Source organism: Oncorhynchus mykiss, chromosome 25, assembly GCF_057628025.1.
Source record: "Oncorhynchus mykiss isolate SJ-2025 chromosome 25, ASM5762802v1, whole genome shotgun sequence".
Taxonomy (NCBI): domain Eukaryota; kingdom Metazoa; phylum Chordata; class Actinopteri; order Salmoniformes; family Salmonidae; genus Oncorhynchus; species Oncorhynchus mykiss.
The window spans coordinates 57,506,048-57,527,315 of NC_143046.1; the positions used below are offsets into that span (position 1 = coordinate 57,506,048).

Below are 21,268 nucleotides of genomic sequence, written 5' to 3' on the forward strand. Positions count from 1 at the left end.
TAGACGTATTTGAATTGACACACCAACCAGGTTTCCATCCAACCTTTTTATGAGAGTGAAGTACATGTTGGATAAAAAATGTTATGACAGGCCTTGATGTAAGTGTGGACAAAACAAAATACGCTAGACCAAGGTGGGATCTTCTTGTGTCATTAAAATGTATTATGCGAGACATGTCGGAAGTGCTTTTATGCGCAAATATTGATTATAATAACCATACCAAATTAAACGGAGTCACGCACGCGATGACGTGTGGTCCAACTACAACTCGTCGGGAAAGCATGCTGTTTATTAGGATACTAATGAAATAAACGCTTAACTTAATAGGATGGTAAAAGTGCAAGGTGATGAGCTTGATGCGCCTTTCCAAAAAATATCGAGGTTCCTATTCTGGTGACATGACAATCGATGCTTGGCTGTCGTTTGAAAAATATACTTGCTCTTTTGTCCATAATCTCATGTAAAGTATATACTTGTATGTTTTATTCGATACATGGGACTTTAACAGCTAAATGTATTTTATGTGCACTACGTCATCACGCACATCGACCACAAGTCAATTTGATATAAACTTCTCTGGTGAGCAAATGCGCATGTTGATTTTATGCAGATTTTTGAGTATTCGCCTGGAAATCGGTCACCAATTGGATGGAGACCTAGCTACTGACTCATGAACAATTAAGATCAAGGTCAGGTCGAGCTAAAGGTTTCACATGAGAGTAAAGGGGCCAATCATGAGTAGGAAATTGGTCGTAAATGCTGAGAATAGATACATTTTACTCCTACTTTTATGGGTAAAAATAGAAGCTATTCATAAAGCCTCTTTAGTCATAGGATTCCCACCTAGTTTACAGATATTTAGGAGACCTCATGAGCAGGTGAAAGCATCCGAGCGGGTGAAACAGGATGCTGTCAGCCCCTTTGCCTTACTGTATCTAGCCTGAGTATGACATGCCATACTCTTTTTGTCCAGACAGCATCAGATACATGGTCTATGCATAAATGTCCTCTGCCTTGATGACAATGGCATTATTATCAGCAGTACTTATATTTCTACTAATAGTCTTGACTTACTGTACATGTAACAGTATCTCTTACGCTTTTGACAATGATTTCACATGAGGTCTATTTTACAATTATATGCCTAAATACTTATAACCACGAGGCTAATCAGTAAACATGTTTTTCCTTTGATTATTTAATTACCTTCATCGTGTTATTTCATGTTACCCATTTGGAGCATAACATCACGTTGTTAAGAAATGTCTAAATTGGGGATGCCTATAAATTGGCCAATTGAAGGCATCTAGGGCAAATATGTAATATTAGGCAATAATTAAGAGTAGGCAAATTAATTGATCGTGCCAGGTGAAAATTATATCAAACTTTTTACCATTACAACATTTGATTTATGTACAGTCACATTCACCGTGTTTGTCTGAAGCTTGTTACCCATAGAGTTCACAGCTGGCGATGCCTCATCGCGATTGGTTATTCCCCATAATTTGCAACAACGTCAATGAGCATCAAACTGTCATGATTACCAGCCAAGATAAACTTTGATGAATTGTTTATGCTTCTAGCTCAGATCTTGTCTAGGCAATGTCTTAATTAACATCATCACCTACTCTGAGCTGGGAGTTTTAAAACTGGTTTGAACAGGATTCCTAAGACCTTTTCTGAGATGATTTGTGTGATAGAAGTATGCCATGGAGGTATAAGACTGATGGCTACTATGAGTCGGCAGGGGGGTGTTAGTACTGGCTCGTACGGTGACAAAAGTTAACTGTGAGTGTTCGTAATCTTCCTTTATAAAGGTTTCTGTGTGTGTCTGTAGTCTCCCTTTCAAAAAAGTATGTGTGTCTGTAGTCTCCCTTTCAAAAAAGGCTGTGTGTCTGTAGTCTCCCTTTCAAAAAAGACTGTGTGTCTGTAGTCTCCCTTTCAAAAAAGGCTGTGTGTCTGTAGTCTCCCTTTCAAAAAAGGCTGTGTGTCTGTAGTCTCCCTTTCAAAAAAGTCTGTGTGTCTGTGGTCTCCCTTTCAAAAAAGGCTGTGTGTCTGTAGTCTCCCTTTCAAAAAAGGCTGTGTGTCTGTAGTCTCCCTTTCAAAAAAGGCTGTGTGTCTGTAGCCTTTATAAAAGGTTGTGCGTAGCTTTCCTTTATAAAAGGCGCTGAGTCTGTGTATAATTCATACAGAGGGATGCAGAGTGAAAGTGATCACCTGGCTACTCAGGTTACTTAGCTACTTGCCTGTGCTGCGTCTCAATAGCCTGGAGTGGTCACCTCTCCCCGTCTCCTCTCCTTCACCTGAAAATACAGACTTGATGAAAGCAACATGGATGATGTCTTTCAGGACATCTTTTTCACCTGTCTGGTTCTTAGCCAAAACATCAGTGCGGACCGGGGAGAGAAGACAATGACGAGGAAGCTGCTCTAGACTATTGAGCTGCAGCCCTGGTGCTGCTGTCAGTGGGTGCAGGGTGTCACCCAGCCTTTCCCTTACAGAAGCAGGGACGATCATGAGGGCTAAAGGAGCAGAGATGCCGGGGAAGGACTGTGTCAAAGTGGCCGTACGCGTCAGACCCTTCAACAAGGTCAGTTGTGGACAGATCTGGGATGTTTCTAGTTGTTTGTTCGGTTTAGTATTTCTCTCCTACTACTTTTTCTAGGACATGATCCATCATCGGACTGTGTCATGCCAATCTGCACTGTGTTTTGTGTACTATGTGGTCCTCCACCAATACTATACCTGCTGCACTGGTCCCCCACCCCCACGTCTCTCCCCTCCCGTGCCCAGAGAGAGAGGGACGCGGGCAGCCGCTGCATTATCTCTATGGCCTCCAGCACCATCACCATCCAGGACCCTCGGAACAGCCAGAGCCCACGCTCCTTCTGCTTTGACTATGCCTACTGGTCCCACAGCGGCTTCACCAGAGACTGCTCTGGCCTGTACATACCTGAAGAGCCTGGAGGACGATATGCTGACCAGGTGAGGAGGTGGAAAGGGGGAGAAGATACTTCTCTTGCCTGTACCTAGCTGAGGAGGATGATACATTGAGGAGGGCAGGGCAGTAACTCTGTATATTCTCCCTCGGGGCAGTAACTCTGTCGGTCTCACCTTCAGGGCAGTAACTCTGTATATTCTCCCTCGGGGCAGTAACTCTGTATGGTCTCACTCAGGGCAGTAACTCTGTATGTTCTCACTCAGGGCAGTAACTCTGTATGTTCTCACTCAGGGCAGTAACTCTGTATGTTCTCACTCAGGGCAGTAACTCTGTATATTCTCCCTCAAGGCAGTAACTCTGTATGTTCTCACTCAGGGAAGTAACTCTGTATGTTCTCACTCAGGGCAGTAACTCTGTATTTTCTCCCCATGGGCAGTAACTCTGTATGTTCTCACTCAGGGCAGTAACTCTGTATGTTCTCACTCAGGGCAGTAACTCTGTATATTCTCCCTCAAGGCAGTAACTCTATATGTTCTCACTCAGGGCAGTAACTCTGTATATTCTCCCTCAAGGCAGTAACTCTGTATGTTCTCACTCAGGGAAGTAACTCTGTATGTTCTCACTCAGGGCAGTAACTCTGTATGTTCTCACTCAGGGCAGTAACTATGCCTATTCTCACTCAGGGCAGTAACTCTGTATGTTCTCACTCAGGGCAGTAACTCTGTATGTTCTCCCTCAGGGCAGTAACTCTGTATGTTCTCCCTCAAGGCAGTAACTCTATATGTTCTCACTCAGGGCAGTAACTCTGTATGTTCTCCCCAAGGGCAGTAACTCTGTATGTTCTCCCTCAGGGCAGTAACTCTGTCTATTCTCACTCAGGGCAGTAACTCTGTCTATTCTCACTCAGGGCAGTAACCCTGTATGTTCTCACTCAGGGCAGTAACTCTGTATGTTCTCACTCAGGGCAGTAACTCTGTCTATTCTCACTCAGGGCAGTAACTCTGTATGTTCTCACTCAGGGCAGTAACTCTGTCTATTCTCACTCAGGGCAGTAACTCTGTAGGTTCTCACTCAGGTCAGTAACTCTGTCTATTCTCCCTCAGGGCAGTAACTCTGTAGGTTCTCACTCAGGGCAGTAACTCTGTCTATTCTCACTCAGGGCAGTAACTCTGTATGTTCTCACTCAGGGCAGTAACTCTGTCTTTTCTCACTCAGGGCAGTAACTCTGTCGGTCTCACCTCCAGGGCAGTAACTCTGTAGGTTCTCACTCAGGGCAGTAACTCTGTCTATTCTCACTCAGGGCAGTAACTCTGTATGTTCTCACTCAGGGCAGTAACTCTGTATGTTCTCACTCAGGGCATTAACTCTGTCTATTCTCACTCAGGGCAGTAACTCTGTATGTTCTCACTCAGGGCAGTAACTCTGTATGTTCTCACTCAGGGCAGTAACTCTGTCTATTCTCACTCAGGGCAGTAACTCTGTAGGTTCTCACTCAGGGCAGTAACTCTGTAGGTTCTCACTCAGGGCAGTAACTCTGTCTATTCTCACTCAGGGCAGTAACTCTGTAGGTTCTCACTCAGGGCAGTAACTCTGTCTATTCTCACTCAGGGCAGTAACTCTGTATGTTCTCACTCAGGGCAGTAACTCTGTCTTTTCTCACTCAGGGCAGTAACTCTGTCGGTCTCACCTCCAGGGCAGTAACTCTGTAGGTTCTCACTCAGGGCAGTAACTCTGTCTATTCTCACTCAGGGCAGTAACTCTGTATGTTCTCACTCAGGGCAGTAACTCTGTATGTTCTCACTCAGGGCAGTAACTCTGTCTATTCTCACTCAGGGCAGTAACTCTGTATGTTCTCACTCAGGGCAGTAACTCTGTATGTTCTCACTCAGGGCAGTAACTCTGTCTATTCTCACTCAGGGCAGTAACTCTGTAGGTTCTCACTCAGGGCAGTAACTCTGTAGGTTCTCACTCAGGGCAGTAACTCTGTCTATTCTCACTCAGGGCAGTAACTCTGTAGGTTCTCACTCAGGGCAGTAACTCTGTCTATTCTCACTCAGGGCAGTAACTCTGTAGGTTCTCACTCAGGGCAGTAACTCTGTCTTTTCTCACTCAGGGCAGTAACTCTGTATGTTCTCACTCAGGTCAGTAACTGTCTATTCTCACTCAGGGCAGTAACTGTCTATTCTCACTCAGGGCAGTAACTGTCTATTCTCACTCAGGGCAGTAACTCTGTATGTTCTCACTCAGTGCAGTAACTCTGTATGTTCTCACTCAGGGCAGTAACTCTGTCGGTCTCACCTCCAGGGCAGTAACTCTGTATGTTCTCACTCAGGGCAGTAACTCTGTATGTTCTCACTCAGGGCAGTAACTCTGTCGGTCTCACCTTCAGGGCAGTAACTGTCTATTCTCACTCAGGGCAGTAACTCTGTATGTTTTCACTCAGGGCAGTAACTCTGTCTATTCTCACTCAGGGAAGTAACTCTGTATGTTCTCACTCAGGGCAGTAACTCTGTCGGTCTCACCTTCAGGGCAGTAACTCTATATATTCATCCTCAGTGTAGCAACTCCGTATGCTCTCCCTCAGGGTAGTGTGTTCCAGGACCTGGGGGAGGGGATCCTGGAGAATGCCCTTCAAGGTTATAACGCCACCCTGCTAGCCTACGGGCAGACTGGCTCAGGGAAGAGCTACTCCATGGTTGGGTACGGACCCAACAAGGGCCTGGTGCCCACCCTCTCTGACAAACTGTTTCAGGCCATCAGGGCCAACCAGGACAGCCGACAGTGCCAGGTGTGTATGTCTGAAATATGACTTCTTTTTAAAAAAATCTATAAAACAAATAATAAAAAAATAAAAAAATAAGCATTTAAAAAACATGTTTTTCTAACTAATCATAAAAAATGGACATGTCACAGATAGACTAACTGTACCAAAAGACAACCACAACACAGGACAATTACACAAACAAAACAAGAAGACAAAAACTAATATCACAGCCAGAAATTATTTTTAGATTTTTTTCATTTTCAATGGGCTCCTCTGTTCCCCAAGGTCTTTTTCAGCATGTTGGAAATCTACAATGAACAGGTAAGTCTGGACTTATCTCTGTCATGCCTGTTGAAAACTCTTGAGTATTAGACATGTACAGTTCACAGTGGATCTGTCCAGGTTTTGACCCCAAGCCCTTGCCCCCCCTCCAGGTAGTTGACCTGTTGTCACGGGGGTCTCGGTCTCCGGGGGGACTGCGTGTCCGAGAGGAGCAGCAGAGAGGCTTCTATGTGGAGGGGCTTCGCAGGGTCCCCTGTGACAGCGCCCCACAGGTGCAACATTTCATTATTATCTCTACGTACAGTGAAACAATACAATGACTATGAGGTCAACGTGCAGACTGTCAGCTTTACTTTTGGGGTGATTTCGTCCGTATCGGGTGAACCGTTTAGAAATTACAGCACTTTTTATACATAGTTCCCCCATTTTAGGGGACCAAAAGTATCGGGAGAAATTCCCATATATTATGGGTTTTAAAATAGTAAAAAGTTAAGTATTTGGTCTCATATTCATAGCACGCATTCATAGACTACATCAAACTTGTGTCGCTACAAAAATGAGTGAGAAAGTTAGATGCACAAATATCATATCCCCGCAATAATGCTAACCTCCCCTGTTACTGTAATGGTGAGAGGTTAGCATGTCTCGGGGAGATGATATTTGTGCATCTAACTTTCTCACTCATCCTTATTCACAATTATTTCAGGATTATCCGTAATCATGGTAGCATCCACATGAATGTAGATGTGTTGAGGAACATATTCTATTCTTATTTTACAATAAAAGTGACTCCAAAATGACACACTACATTATTTACCATTAATTTCTATTAGGCACAAAATTATCTGAGACTCACCAAAACAAACAGCAAATTTATCCAACAAATGTGTGGAGTCAAAAGCTTGATGTAGTCATTGTGCGCTAGGAATATGGGACCAAATACTTCACTTTTTACTACTTTAATACACATATATGTGAATTTGTCCCAATACTTTTGGTCCTGTAAAATGGGGGAACTATGTACAAGAAGTGCTGTAATTTCTAAACTGTTCACCCGATACGGACGAAAATACCCTCAAATGAAAGCTTTAACCTCATAGTCATTGTATAAGTTCAATGTCACTGTCCCAATACTTTTGGAGATCACTGTATATGTATCAATATTATTATTATTATTATTATTTTTAATCAAATTGATTTATTGATATATATATATTTTGTAGGTGGAGCAGCTGATGGAGCAGGGGACGAGGATGCGCACCACGGCCACCACACACATGAACGCCAACAGCAGCCGCTCACACATGCTCATCATCCTCCAGCTCAAACAGGTAAGTCACAATGCCCAGTCAACCCCTAGCCCCTAATCCCTAAACACTTCTGCTCTGAGAGGATTAGATAAGTATGGAAAAAGCTTGACCTTGCCATTGGATAAGCCAGAAGGTACTTGTTGCTCGTTGGACACATCTGTCCAATCCTTTCAGATCAGTGGAGGCTGCTGAGGGGAGGACGGCTCATAATAATGTCCGGAACAGAGCAAATGGAAAAGTCCACTCATTCCGCTCCAGCCATTACCACGAGCTCGTCCTCCCCAATTAAGGTGCCACCAACCTCCTGTGCTTCAGATGTACACAGGTGCCAAGGGGGGTAGTGGCGAGAGGGGTTGATTTGGGTATTAGACATGGCCCTTGGTGTTCTTATTGTATCTCTGACCCTCTCCTGTCCCTCTGCAGATCTTCTCTGAGGAGAGCATCACCAAGCAGTCTAACATCAACCTGGTGGACCTGGCGGGCAGCGAGAGACAGCGGGTGTCAGGTTCCGAGGCCGACCGGCTCAAAGAGGGCACAGCCATCAACCTCAGCCTCACCACCCTGGGCAACGTCATCAGGTCAGGGAGAGATCTGCCCTCCACGCCAACATGTCACCAAAAACTCTTTCTATATTCATATATTTTATCCAGCACTGCTTTTTGTATTCCGACTTCTCTCATCTCCTCTCCTTCCTCCTCCTCCTCCTCCTCTCCCTGCAGTGCCCTTGCTGATGTAGCGGTAGGGAAGAAAGTAGTCCATATCCCATATAGAGACTCTGTCCTCACCAAGCTGCTGCAGTCTGCCCTGGGGGGGAACAGCCGTACTGTCATGGTAACCCTTTGTCTACACCCTTAGAAAAAAAGATGCTATCTAGAACCTAAACAGGTTCTTCAGCTGTCCCCATAGGACAACCCGTTGGAGAAGCCTTATTGGTTCCAGGTAGAACCGTTTTGGTTCCAGGTAAAAACCCTTTCCACAGAGGGTTCTTAATGGAACCCGAAACGGTTCTACCTGGAACCAAAATGGTTTTCCTATGGGGACAGCCGAATAACCCTTTTGGAACCCTTTTTTCTAGGAGTGTAGCATACAGCTCTATTAACATCTAAAGATATGATGTGCCCTTTCTGTCATAACTAAATACCAGAATGCTCAGATTGCAGCCCTGAGTCCAGCTGATATCTGCTATGAAGAGTCTATCTCAACCCTGCGATATGCAGAAAGGTACAGTAGGTCCAGCATTCCTTCTTTGTTAGAAAACTCTTAGTATTTGACACATACAGTACAGTTCACAGATGACCCCCCCCCCCCCCCCCCCCCGCCCCCTTAGGGCAAAGCGTATTCAGAACCGTGCGGTGGTGAACGAGAGTCCCACGGAGCGCCTGGTGAAGGAGCTGAAGGCTGAGAACGCCAGGCTCCTGCAGAGACTCAGCCGCCTGGGACAGGAGGGACGCAGGGCAGAGGACGAAACCAGTAGGGGAGGGAGGGAGGGAGGGAGGGAGGGAGGGAGGGAGGGAGGGAGGGAGGGCAGAGGACGAAACCAGTAGGGGAGGGAGGGAGGGAGGGAGGGAGGGAGGGAGGGAGGGAGGGCAGAGGACGAAACCAGTAGGAGATGGAAGGAGGGAGGGCAGCATAGTTGTGACTTGGAGCGATAGCAGGAGGAGTAAGGGCAGGGAGAAGAGAAAGTGGGCAACATGTTAGTTAGAATGTTAGTGTACTAATATGTAGCTGTATTTATGTTGTTGTTGTTGTGTCCAGAGGAGCTGCGTCGGCTGTTGACCCATAACGAGCTGCAGATCAGAGCCATCCAGACCCTCTGGGAACAACATCTACAGGAGGCCTTGAAGGACTGGGAGCAGCAGTATGCGACTATCACACAGGTACGCATGCACACGCACACACGCACGCCCCTCATATCTCCCCTTCCTCACTCCACCCTCTCTCTCTCTTTCTCAGGAGCGGAGGATGATGCAGATGCATCCGTACATCCTGAACATCAACGAGGATACTCAGCTGTCAGGGGTGGTCAAGCTCTTCATCCAGGAGGGTGAGTCTCTCCTCTGCCCCAGACTACAGCTTTACGATCGAATGAACATACACGCACTCAATCAAGACTTTGGGAATTGTGTGTGTGTGTGTTTTATAGGTGAGTGGGATATAGGGCTCTCTGACTCTTCACCCAGGTCCATCTCAATCAGGGGCCTAGGGTGAGTATGACGCACACAAAAAACACATTTTGAATAGGTGCAAATTGGCTTTGAATTCATCACACTTTTTTTTATCAAGCACAAAACCTGAATAAATGCGGACTGCGTTTGACAGGTGCTGCTTTGTTTGGTTCATTTATGACATCAATAAAAGGGACAGTCTGGGAATGGTACATACATTTTATAAATAGTTACAAAAAAAGAAAATACAGGTCACCAATAAACCCTTTTTACCTCCTCAGGATCCAGGACCGTCACGCTGTGTTCAGTAACGTCCAGCGTAGGGTGTACCTGACCCCACTGGCGGGGTCAAATGTCGTTGTCAACGGAACACCCATCTCCCAGAAGACCGAGCTGCAGCACCTGGTTCGTCTCCATGGAATCAAACTATTTCTGCCATTTTGAAACAGGCCCCTCTGTGGAACTATAGGACATATACTCAGCGTAGTTCAGACATTAGTCGCAACATGGTCAAACCTGATGAGCACGAACATGAGCGCGAGTTTTTCATATGGGCTTAAGAGGTAAGGGTAAAGGTTAGGGGTTAAAATAACATTTACGGTGCAAATTGGAAAGTATTCAGACCCCTTAACTTTTTCCACAATTTGTTAAGTTACAGCCTTATTCTGAAATTGATTCAATTGTCCACCCCCCCCCCCCCCCCTCATCAATCTACACACAATACCCCATAATAACAAAGCAAAAATTTAAATATCACATTTACAAATGTTTTTGTCTCGACACAATCCTGTCTTGGAATTCTATGGACAATTCCTTCAACCTCATGGCTTGGTTTTTGCTCCGACATTAACTGTCAACTCTGTCACTTTATATAGACAGGTGTGTGCCTTTCCAAATCATGTCCAATCAACTGAATTTACCACAGGTGGGTTCCAATCAAGTTGTAGAAACATCTCAAGGATGATCAATGGAAACAGGATGCACCTGAGCTCAATTTCGAGTCTCATAGTAAAGGGTCTGAATACTTATGTAAATATTTTTTTTAAACATGTATTTTTAATGAATTAGCAAAAACAATTGCAAACCTGTTTTCACTCTGTCATTATGGGGTGTGTAAAAAAGTATTTAATCCATTTTAGAATGAGGCTGTAACTTAACAAAATGTGGAAAAAGTCAAGGGGTCTGAATACCTTTCGAATGCACTGTATGGCTAGTAATAATCACTATAGTTATTCTCTCATCGTCTTTAGCATGACCAGATTGTGATGACCACCACTGCCCCTATCCTATGCACTATGCCTCGGAAGTGGACAATGGTTTAAGTCCTTGATTCCTACCCTCATATCAACCCGACCTCTGCCCCCTCGCCTCTAGGACCGACTCATCCTGGGTTCTAACAGCACCTACCTGTTCATTGGCTACCCATCTGAGAGGGGCGGGGATGACTGGAGTCGCTATGACTACGACTACTTCCAGTCTGAACTGGCAGCCGCTGAGGGCATCAACCTCCACTCACTGTGTGAGGAGCAGACACAGGGTAGGAGAGAGAGAGATGGAGGGAGGGAGGGAGAATGAGAGAGACAGAGAGAGAGGAAGGGGGTGTGGGTGTGCATGCATGTGACAGAGGTAAAAAAAAAGATTAGAGAAAGGGTAGAAGAATGTGTTTTAGAGAGCAAAAGCTTGTGTAAGAGAGTGGCAGAGAGAAACGAGGAGAAGTATCTGTCTCCTAGAGAGAGAGAGAGAGAGAGCTACTGTGTGCGAGACAGAAAGAGCGAGATTACCTCGATGTTAGTGTCTCACACAGAAATTGATGATGTGTGTATCTCCTCTCGCTCTGTCTCCCCCTGTAGGTGACTCCAGTGCAGTCCCCAGTCAGACCGACCCCAGTCTCCTGGCTGTTTTCTATGACTACATCAAACTGATGCCCATGGTGGCTGAGGCCAACCAGATGAGCCAGGAGCTACACAAGGTGACAGATAAACACAATATTATACTTTTAAAGGAATACTTCATGATTTTGTCAATGTAGCCCTTTATCTACTTCCCCAGGGTCAGATGAGCTCATAGATACTATTTGTATGTCTCTGCGTGCAGTCTGAAGGAAGTCGCTAATTGCTTACTAGTGTTACTTAGTATTTGCTCGTGAAACTACCTCTAACTTCCTTATTACTGGAAACGCAGAGACTTCAAAATGGTATCCATGAGTTAATCTGACTCTGGGGAAGTAGATTGACCAAATCCTGAAGTATCACTTTAATCCTGATGGGTTTGACATTCTGTTTTATAATTCCCCATTATGCATGGTTTACATGTTAATGCGGCAACATTTTCGTCCTGAGATTTGCATCATTAGATCATGAGGTAGAGATTTGCATCATTAGATCATAAATTAGAGATTTGCATCATTAGATCATAAGGTAGAGATTTGCATCATTAGATCATAAATTAGAGATTTGCATCATTAGATCATAAGGTAGAGATTTGCATCATTAGATCACAACGTCCCCCATCATTCTCAACATCCCTAAAAACCAATGTCCCTTTACTTGTGTTTGTGAGAAAAATATGTCATTTTAGATAACAATGAATTATATAGTGTTATTTCCCCAGATTTCAGTTTGTATTGACTACTGGATGTAATCTGAGTAATGCTAAACCATTACATGAATCATCTAATTATCTAATTATGTGTCCAGGGGGTGGAATTTAAACTGGAGATTAAGAACCTGGCGTTATCAGACTCTAAAGGTCATGACTTGGAGAAGGAGATCGCTGTCAGAGTGACATCATTGGAAAACAAACAGGTGGGGAGACCATACTGTCAATCACGCCTCCTGAATATTGTCATACTAGATGACTGTAATATCTCTACATGGAACATAACTTGACCCATTTAGCTATGAACACTATCAACCCCTAAATTACTGCAAGGTCCACTTGTGGTTTTATTCTGAAGACATATTTGATTATAATCTGTATATACAGTCGTGGCCAAAAGTTTTGAGAATGACACTAATATTAATTTTCACAAAGTCTGCTGCCTCAGTTTGTATGATGGCAATTTGCATATACTCCAGAATGTTATGAAGAGTGATCAGATGAATTGCAATTAATTGCAAAGTCCATCTTTGTCATGCAAATGAACTGAATCCCCAAAAAACATTTCCACTGCATTTCAGCCCTGCCACAAAATGACCAGCTGACATCATGTCAGTGATTCTCTCATTAACACAGGTGTGAGTGTTGACGAGGACAAGGCTGAAGATCACTCTATGCTGATTGAGTTCAAATAACAGACTGGAAGCTTCAAAAGGCGGGTGGTGCTTGGAATCATTGTTCTTCCTCTGTCAACCATGGTTACCTGCAAGGAAACACGTGCCATCATCATTGTTTTGCATAAAAAGGGCTTCACAGGCAAGGATATTGCTGCCAGTGGATTGCACCTAAATCAACCATTGATCGGATCATCAAGAACTTCAAGGAGAGCTGTTCAATTGTTGTGAAGAAGGCTTCAGGGTGCCCAAGAAAGTCCAGCAAGCTCCAGGACCGTCTCCGAAAGTTGATTCAGCTGCGGGATCGGGGCACCACCAGTACAGAACTTGCTCAGCAATGGCAGCAGGCAGGTGTGAGTGCATCTGCACGCATAGTGTGGCGAAGACTTTTGGAGGATGGCCTGGTGTCAAGAAGGGCAGCAAAGATGCCACTTCTCTCTAGAAAAACATCAGGGACAGATTGATATTCTGCAAAAGGTACAGGGATTGGACTGCTGAGGACCGGGGTAATGTCATTTTCTCTGATGAATCCCCTTTCCGATTGTTTGGGGCATCCGGAAAAAAGCTTGTCCAGAGAAGACAAGGTGAGCGCTACCATCAGTCCTGTGTCATGCCAACAGTAAAGCATCCTGATACCATTCATGTGTGGGGTTGCTTATCAGCCAAGGGAGTGGGCTCACTCATAATTTTGCCTAAGAACACAGTCATGAATAGAGAATGGTACCAACACATCCTCCGAGAGCAACTTCTCCCAACCATCCAGGAACCGTTTGGTGTCGAATAATGCCTTTTCCAGCATGATGGAGCACCTTGTCAAGGGGCAAAAGTGATAACTATGTGGCTTGGGAAACAAAACATCGATAATTTTGGTCCATGGCCAGGAAACTCCCCAGACCTTAATCACATTGAGAACTTGTGGTCAATCCTCAAGAGGCGGGTGGACAAACAAAAACCCACAAATTCTGACAAACTCCAAGCATTGATTATGCAACAATGGGCTGCCATCAGTCAGGATGTGGCCCAGAGTTAATTGACAGAATGCCAGGGCATATTGCAGAGGTCTTAAAAAAGAAGGGTCGACACTGCAAATATTGACTCTTTGCATCAACTTAACTTAAATAAAAGCCTTTGACACGTATGAAATGCTTGTAATTATACTTCATTATTCCATAGTAACATCTGACAAAAATATCTAAAGACACTGAAGCAGCAAACTTTGTGAAAATTAATATTTGTGTCATTCTCAAAACTTTTGGCCACGACTGTATAGTGTCTTGCGAAAGTATTCACCCCCTTTGGGATTTTTCCTATTTTGTTGCCTTACAAACTGAAATTAAAATAGATTTTTTGGGGGGGTTGTATCATTTGATTTACACAACTTGCCTACCACTTTGAAGATGCAAAATATTTTTTATTGTGAAACAAGAACAAAAAACAGAACTTGAGCGTGCATAACTATTCACCCCCCCCCCAAAGTCAATACTTTGTAGAGTCACCTTTTGCAGCAATTACAGCTGCAAGTCTCTTGGGGTATGTATCGACAAGCTTGGATTTTTGCCCGTTCTTCAAGGCAAAACTGCTCCAGTTCCTTCAAGTTGGATGGGTTCCTCTGGTGTACAGCAATCTTTAAGTCATACCAGAGATTCTCAATTGGATTGAGGTCTGAGCATTGACTAGGGCATTCCAATACATTTACATTTTTCCCCTTAAACCACTCGAGTGTTGCTTTAGCAGTATGCTTAGGGTCATTGTCCTGCTGGAAGGTGAACCTCCGTCCCAGTCTCAAATCTCTGGAAGACTTAAACAGGTTTCCCTCAAGAATTTCCCTGTATTTAGCGGCATTCATCATTTCTTCAATTCTGACCAGTTTCCCAGTCCCTGCCGATGAAAAACATCCCCACAGCATGATGCTGCCACCACCATGCTACACTGAGGGATCGTGTTATCGGGTGATAAGAGGTGTTGGGTTTGCATCAGACATAGCGTTTTCCTTGGTGGCCAAAAAGCTAAATTTTAGTCTCATCTGACCAGAGTACCTTCTTCCATATGTTTGGGGAGTCTCCCACATGCCTTTTGGAGAACACCAAACGTGTTTGCTTATTTTTCTATTTAAGCAATTACTTTTTTCTGGCCACTCTTCTGTAAATCCCAGCTCTGTGGGGTGTACGGCTTAAAGTGGTCCTATAGACAGATACTCCAATCTCCGCTGTGGAGCTTTGTAGCTCCTTCAGGGTTATCTTTGGTCCCTTTGTTGCCTCTCTGATTAATGCCCTCCTTGCCTGGTCTGTGAGTTTTGGTGGGCGGCCTTCTCTTGACAAGTTTGTTGTGGTGCCATATTCTTTCAATTTTTTAATAATGGATTTAATGGTGCTCCGTGGGATGTTCAAAGTTTCAGATATTTTTGTATAACCCAACCCTGATCTGTACTTCTCCACAACTTTGTCCCTGACCTGTTTCGAGAGCTCCTTGGTCTTCATGGTGCCGCTTGCTTGGTGGTGCCTCTTGCTTAGTGGTGTTGCAGACTCGGGGGTCTTTCAGAACAGGTGTGTATATATATACTGAGATCATGTGACAGATCATGTGACACTTAGATTGCACACAGGTGGACTTTATTTAACAAATTATGTGACTTCTGAAGGTAATTGGTTGCACCAGATCTTATTTAGAGGCTTCATAGCAAAGGGGGTGAATACATATGCACGTATCACTTTTCCATTTTTTCATTTTTTAGAATGTTTTTAAACAAGTTTTTTTTCTTCATTTGACCACAAATAAAAATCCATTTAAATTACAGGTTGTAATGCAAAATATGAAAAACGCCAAGGGGGATGAATACTTTTGCAAGGCACTGTATAGTGTATGTAGGATCCGTATTGCTGCATAGAGCTGAGTTAAGTGTCAGGTGTGTGTGTAACTCAGGTGAGTGTGTTGTCCTCTCCCCACAGGTGTGGCTCTGGTCCAAGGCCAAGTTTGTGAACCGTAAGTTCCTGATGGAGGAGTTGTATCAGCAGCACCATACGGAGCAGAAGGGAGAGGGGGCGGCCAGGGCGCCCATGCCCAGAGACAGAGACCCTTTTTGGGATCCGCTGGAGCCCCTGCTCTTGGGCAGTGCCCACCTCTGGCTGCAGTCTCTGGCTTTCCGTATCGCACTGGAGGAACAGCTGGAGGTACTGTGTGTGTGTCTGTGTGTGTGCGCGTGCATGTGTGCGTGTCGTTCTATCTCATCCCTCTCTGTGTTTCCAGGTATTGGGGTCAGAGGGCACTGAGGAGGCCATACTGCAGGCCCAGCTTCTACCATGCAGCCCTACAGGACTGTGGGTAACATTACATTACAGAAGAATGGGAGGCAGACACTTTACCGGGTTGTGTTCAGTACGGACAGAGAAAGCGTTTTGAACCTGAACTTGTCCAATTAGAACTCCGATATTAATTTTTATTTTGCTATGTTGTGCCCTAATCAACAACCCAGATTTAAATAATTGCAGTCTAGAATAACATGAAGAAGAAGAACATGAATGGTTGGCTAGTTGAATCAGGGGTGTTAGATACATATGGCCACTGGCTACATAAAGTATCAAGCATTTCAGAGTCCCTGTCCATGTAATGTTATTCATTGTGATCTAAAAGGCAAAACTGATCCTAAAACAGCCTTCTGAGAGGTTTGATACATACGACCCCTGGCCCTTCTGTGTCCAGGACTCTGGGGGAGGATGACATCCTGATCGACCCCTCTGAGCTACTGGGGAGACGGCTGGACTTCCAGCTGGTCCTGGATCAGTGCTGTGGCCTGCGCTGGGTCCAACAGGCCAGGAACAGGGGCGTTCAGATAGGGTGAGTGGGTTAGAGATTTGGGGTGGTATTTGTTCTTTAGTATTAATAAGTATTTGTTCTTAATTGACTTGACGTCACCTTTCCCCTGCCAGGTTCCGGATGTTCGACAGTGTCCAGCCCCTCTACACTCCGGCCGTGTGGCACAATGTCAACCCCCTGCTGGACCAGCGGGTCCACTTCACCTCTCTGCACACCTCCCAAGGCCTGCTAGAACACCTGCAGACCAGCGCCCTAGTGCTGGAGCTTTGGGGCCTACAGGGTAAGTAAGCCTGGGACTTGCCTACAAACCTAAGCCCAGGAGAGTAACTGTAAACCTGGTACTCGCTTACAAACCTGCGCATAGTAAGGGTAAGCCAGGGACTTGCCTACAAACCTGAGCCCAGTAAGGGTAAGCCTGGGGCTCGCCTACAAACCTGGGCCCAGGATAGTAAGGGTAAGGCTGGGACTTGCCTACAAACCTGGGCCCAGGATAGTAAGGGTAAGCCTGGGACTTGCCGACTTGGAACTCGTACTGTATTCATACTGTATGCACGTGTAAAGGACATCATGCTGCTTGCTTGGCGAGTACCCCTTTCTCCTAATTCGGCTCATACCGGTGATTGAACGCAGGACCTCTGCCTCGCAATCACACTTGACTGCCATCCTGAAGCATCTTACCCGGTCACACCCATGAAAAGCTAGCTATGCCGCAGCGCAAGTGGAGACACCTCAGGCTGAGGAGCGAGTTTCACAGATCCCATCTGCCACACGTACACCTGGGTAACGCTTGATACTTTCCTGTCCAGAGGGATGTAGAGACATGGTGTCATCTCTGGAGGGAGTGAGGATGACTCCAGAGGGATGCTTCATCATCGACCAGGCTGGCGCAACTGAGACAGCTACTGTGAGTCTACATCAGACATCTGCATACCACTCGGAGATTTAGAATTTGTCGTATTTGTAGGACAGGTTTATAGATTTACATGAGGGTTAAGGGTTAAATAGGGTTAAATAGTATGTGTATCCACTATAGTGTGTGTGTGTGTGTGTTGCAGACAGTGGACCCTGGCTCAGAGCTGAGCTGCTCTCTGAAGGCTCTACAGCAGGATGTAGAGGAGCTGAGGAACACCAACGCTGCACTGAAGACTGAGAACAACACACTGAGGGATCAGCTCAATACAACTAGGACCGGTCAGACATGCACTAAACAACTGAACTGTCAAGTTCTCTCACTCTCTCACTCACTCTCTCCCCTCCTCTGTGTAGGGGCAGAGTGGGGTCGTGGTCGGTCAGAGATGCGGGGCAGCAGTCTGCGGCCCAGCTGTGATGCAGAGTTCGCCCGCGCCCTGAAGGTCTTCTACCACAGCATGACCTCTGTCAGGGTTCAACTGCAGCGCCTGCGCAGGCACAGGCCCAGTGTATGTATCAATCAGTCATTTAATCAATCTACTTACATACTTATTGACTGACTGATCTAAGGTGTGTGTGTGTGTGTGTGTGTGTGTGTGTGTGTGTGTGTGTGTGTGTGTGTGTGTGTGTGTGTGTGTGTGTGTGTGTGTGTGTGTGTGTGTGTGTGTGTGTGTGTGTGTGTGTGTGTGTGTGTGTGTGTGTGTGTGTGTGTGTGTGTGTGTGTGTGTGTGTGTGTTCCAGGAGGAGTCAGATCTCTTGGGGCTCAGGCTGTTTGTGGATGAGCAGGGTGGTCTGCTGCGTGATTTCTCAGAGCTGCTGGAGCAGAGCGTCTCCTCTCTCAAACAGGATGTGGCCGCCATTGTACGACGCAAACGGGAACGCTCAGGAATCTGGTCCTGACTCCCATCCTCGTCTAGTCCTGAACGGAACAACTGGAACTCCCCATCAAACAAATGTAATGCCCAATCCCAAATTGACCCCTGGCCACAACCTCTAGGGCCAGGGCACTTCATGTAAGTGTGAAAGGATCTGATAGGTAAAAACGTGCTGTACTTCCACCTTGCTGAATGATTGGCTGGGTGGGAGTTTCAACATGTGGCTTTCATATTTTCAATCCCTTCAGATTTACACAAGTGCCAAGAGGAAAGGGGTCAGTGAGGTTTTTGATCCTGTGTTTTATCGTCAACAAGTTGGGATTATATATTGGACTCCCGTAAATGCTAATGCTAACAATACTAATGTAGTGCAACTAGTGTTTGTGTGTCTACACTCCATTACATCTTGACGTTGTTGTATTACCAGAAATACAGTTGTTTCACTGCAGAGATCAACTCTGACAATTCTGGGCCGGTATTCATGAAGTGTCTGAGTGCTGATCTAGAATCAGGTCCCCTGTCTATATACAGTGAGGCAAAAAAGTATTTAGTCATCCAGCAATTGTGCAAGTTCTCCCACTTAAAAAGATGAGAGAGGCCTGTTATTTTCATCATAGGTACACTTCAACTATGACAGTAAAAATTCCCTGTCTTAGGCCAGTTAGGATAACCACTTTATTTATTAGGAAGTGAAATGTCAGAATTATAGAGAGAATGATTTATTTTAGCTTTTATTTCTTTCATCACATTCCCAGTGGGTCAGAAGTTTACATACACTCAATTAGTATTTTGTAGCATTGCCTTTAAATTGTTTAACTTGGGTCAAATGTTTTTTGGGTAGCCTTTCACAAGCTTCCCACAATAAGTTGGGTGAATTTAGTCCCATTCCTGTTTTCAGAGCTGGTGTAACTGAGTTGGGTTTGTAGGCCTCCTTGCTCGCACATGCTTTTTCAGTTCTGCCCACAAATGGCCACTCCAATACCTTGACTTTGTTGTCCGCAATTTTGGAAGTATGCTTGGGGTCATTGTCCATTTGGAAGACCCATTTGCGACCAAGCTTTAACTTCCTGACCGATGTCTTGAGATGTTGCTTCAATATATCCACATAATTTTCCTGACTCATGATGCCATCTATTTTGTGAAGTGCACCAGTCCCTCCTGCAGCAAAGCACCCCCACAACATGATGCTCACACCTCCGTGCTTCACGGTTGGGATGATGTTCTTCGGCTTGCAAGCCTCCCTCTTTTCCCTCCAAACATAATGATGGTCGTTATGGCCAAACAGTTCTATTTTTGTTTCATCAGACCAGAGGACATTATGTATTATGTCTGGAACAATGTGTTAAATGTGAAAATGTGATCGTATTATATATTGTATTTTAATGTTTGAGGACTCTTGGAAGACTAGTCCAAGTGAGGACTAACAAAATAAAATCAAGTCATATCTTGGCTTTGCATGCTATATTTGCACACTTTCAATGCATTTGTTTTAATAAATAATACAATTGTACTGCATTTGGTTTTTAATATACTGCGTCACTCATTCACATATGCAGTAAATCGATTCAAAGACAGTTTTATTTGAAGCCAAGATTATGATGGACATTATTTTACCTAACAGTGTGATTAATCCACCGGCAGCCATTGTTCCATGCTCTTTCTCTTCTACTTCCTCACTCCGGCCTGGAACCGCCATTCACTCCTGCAGTTGATCGGATAGAACCTCATTTATTTTCTTGTGTCAAAGACATCCTTTCTGAGAAAATAGGTGTCCAGCACGTGATCTTTAAGACAAAGTTTTTCATAGAATGTATGTTCTCCATACAGAAAAAGAGCCTACAGATCTGTCCTGTCACTTGTCAGTACATGACAGAGGAGTCATAGCAGTGGTTGCCAACCAGGGGTCCTAGGACTAATCCACAAGGGGGTACTTGGGAAGAATCATGAGACCATAGACCTACTGGTAAAATGTACATGTACATGAGGGGGTACTTCAGGGGTACTCCGAGCAGAGAAAAATTAATTTGGTGATACAGCAACGGAAAAAGATTGGGAGCCACTGGCCTGCTGTATATGACACAAGGCAGAGTGCTGTATGGAGAGTCTACCTGATGGGGGAATGGCGTCTCCTGGCTGTCTTACAGACTGAAACTTACTGGAACAAGACTCAAGGAGCCTAATATAATCAGCTGGCCTAATAAGGTACTTGCGTTAGTTCCCATAAACGAATGAGCAAAACAACTTAACAGAGAGAAAAGCCAGCTGAACTTACATAAAGACGGTCGAGCAGTTTCTGCAGATGAGCAAATGAGGAGCAGCTATCGTCTGGAGTAACCTCATGAGTTCCTATTTTGATCATTTTTTTCCAGTTGTCTTGTCATCTTTTCTCCTCTCATCATTCACAATCAAATACTTTAAAAGCAGAATTACCTCATTTCATGTGGATGGAAACATTTTCATAGCCAAGAGATATCAACTATGGCAGAGACCACTGCCTACAGAGTGGGAAAAGTAAACTTGTCACTCAGGGACTAATGCCTTCAATAAAAAAATGTTTTACGTATTAATTTTTTTTAATGATAAACATAATTGTCTGTAAATAATCTTGAACAAATGGAAAGAAAATAATACTTTACCCTAGCGTCTCTCACACGCAGATGTTGTAGATGAGGCAACTAATAAGTGGAAGTCAAACCGTTGTTCTGTTCTCTGGAGCGCCTCCGGTCCATCCCAAATCACATTTTATTGGTAGCGTACATATATTTAGCAGATGTTATTGCGGGTGTATAGCAAAATGCTTGATTCATCTGACTAAACTTCAGACTGGTTTAAATAATATAATCAGTTGTGTTATTGTTATTGTAAAAATCACTTCACATGTGATCCCCGTGGGTATCAGACAGATCTGTCAGTGAGCTGATTACTGTACATGGGCTTTAT

General features: G+C 44.6%; 1 protein-coding gene across 1 annotated transcript; it reads left to right on the forward strand.

The window, feature by feature from the left end:
* Positions 1-2,403: 2,403 nt before the first annotated feature.
* kif28 (kinesin family member 28) lies at positions 2,404-19,843 on the forward strand. Its single transcript, XM_090220624.1, has 25 exons — positions 2,404-2,590; positions 2,794-2,985; positions 5,526-5,729; positions 5,991-6,026; positions 6,140-6,259; positions 7,211-7,318; positions 7,721-7,875; positions 8,017-8,128; positions 8,451-8,518; positions 8,625-8,767; positions 9,053-9,174; positions 9,251-9,341; positions 9,441-9,501; positions 9,744-9,867; positions 10,837-10,999; positions 11,313-11,431; positions 12,159-12,266; positions 15,680-15,901; positions 15,978-16,048; positions 16,431-16,565; positions 16,658-16,824; positions 17,351-17,448; positions 17,600-17,735; positions 17,811-17,962; positions 18,195-19,843. Exons 1-25 carry the CDS (start codon positions 2,516-2,518, stop codon positions 18,351-18,353), a joined length of 3,141 nt encoding a protein of 1,046 aa, XP_090076750.1. The 5' UTR covers positions 2,404-2,515; the 3' UTR covers positions 18,354-19,843.
* The last annotated feature ends 1,425 nt before the right edge of the window (positions 19,844-21,268 follow it).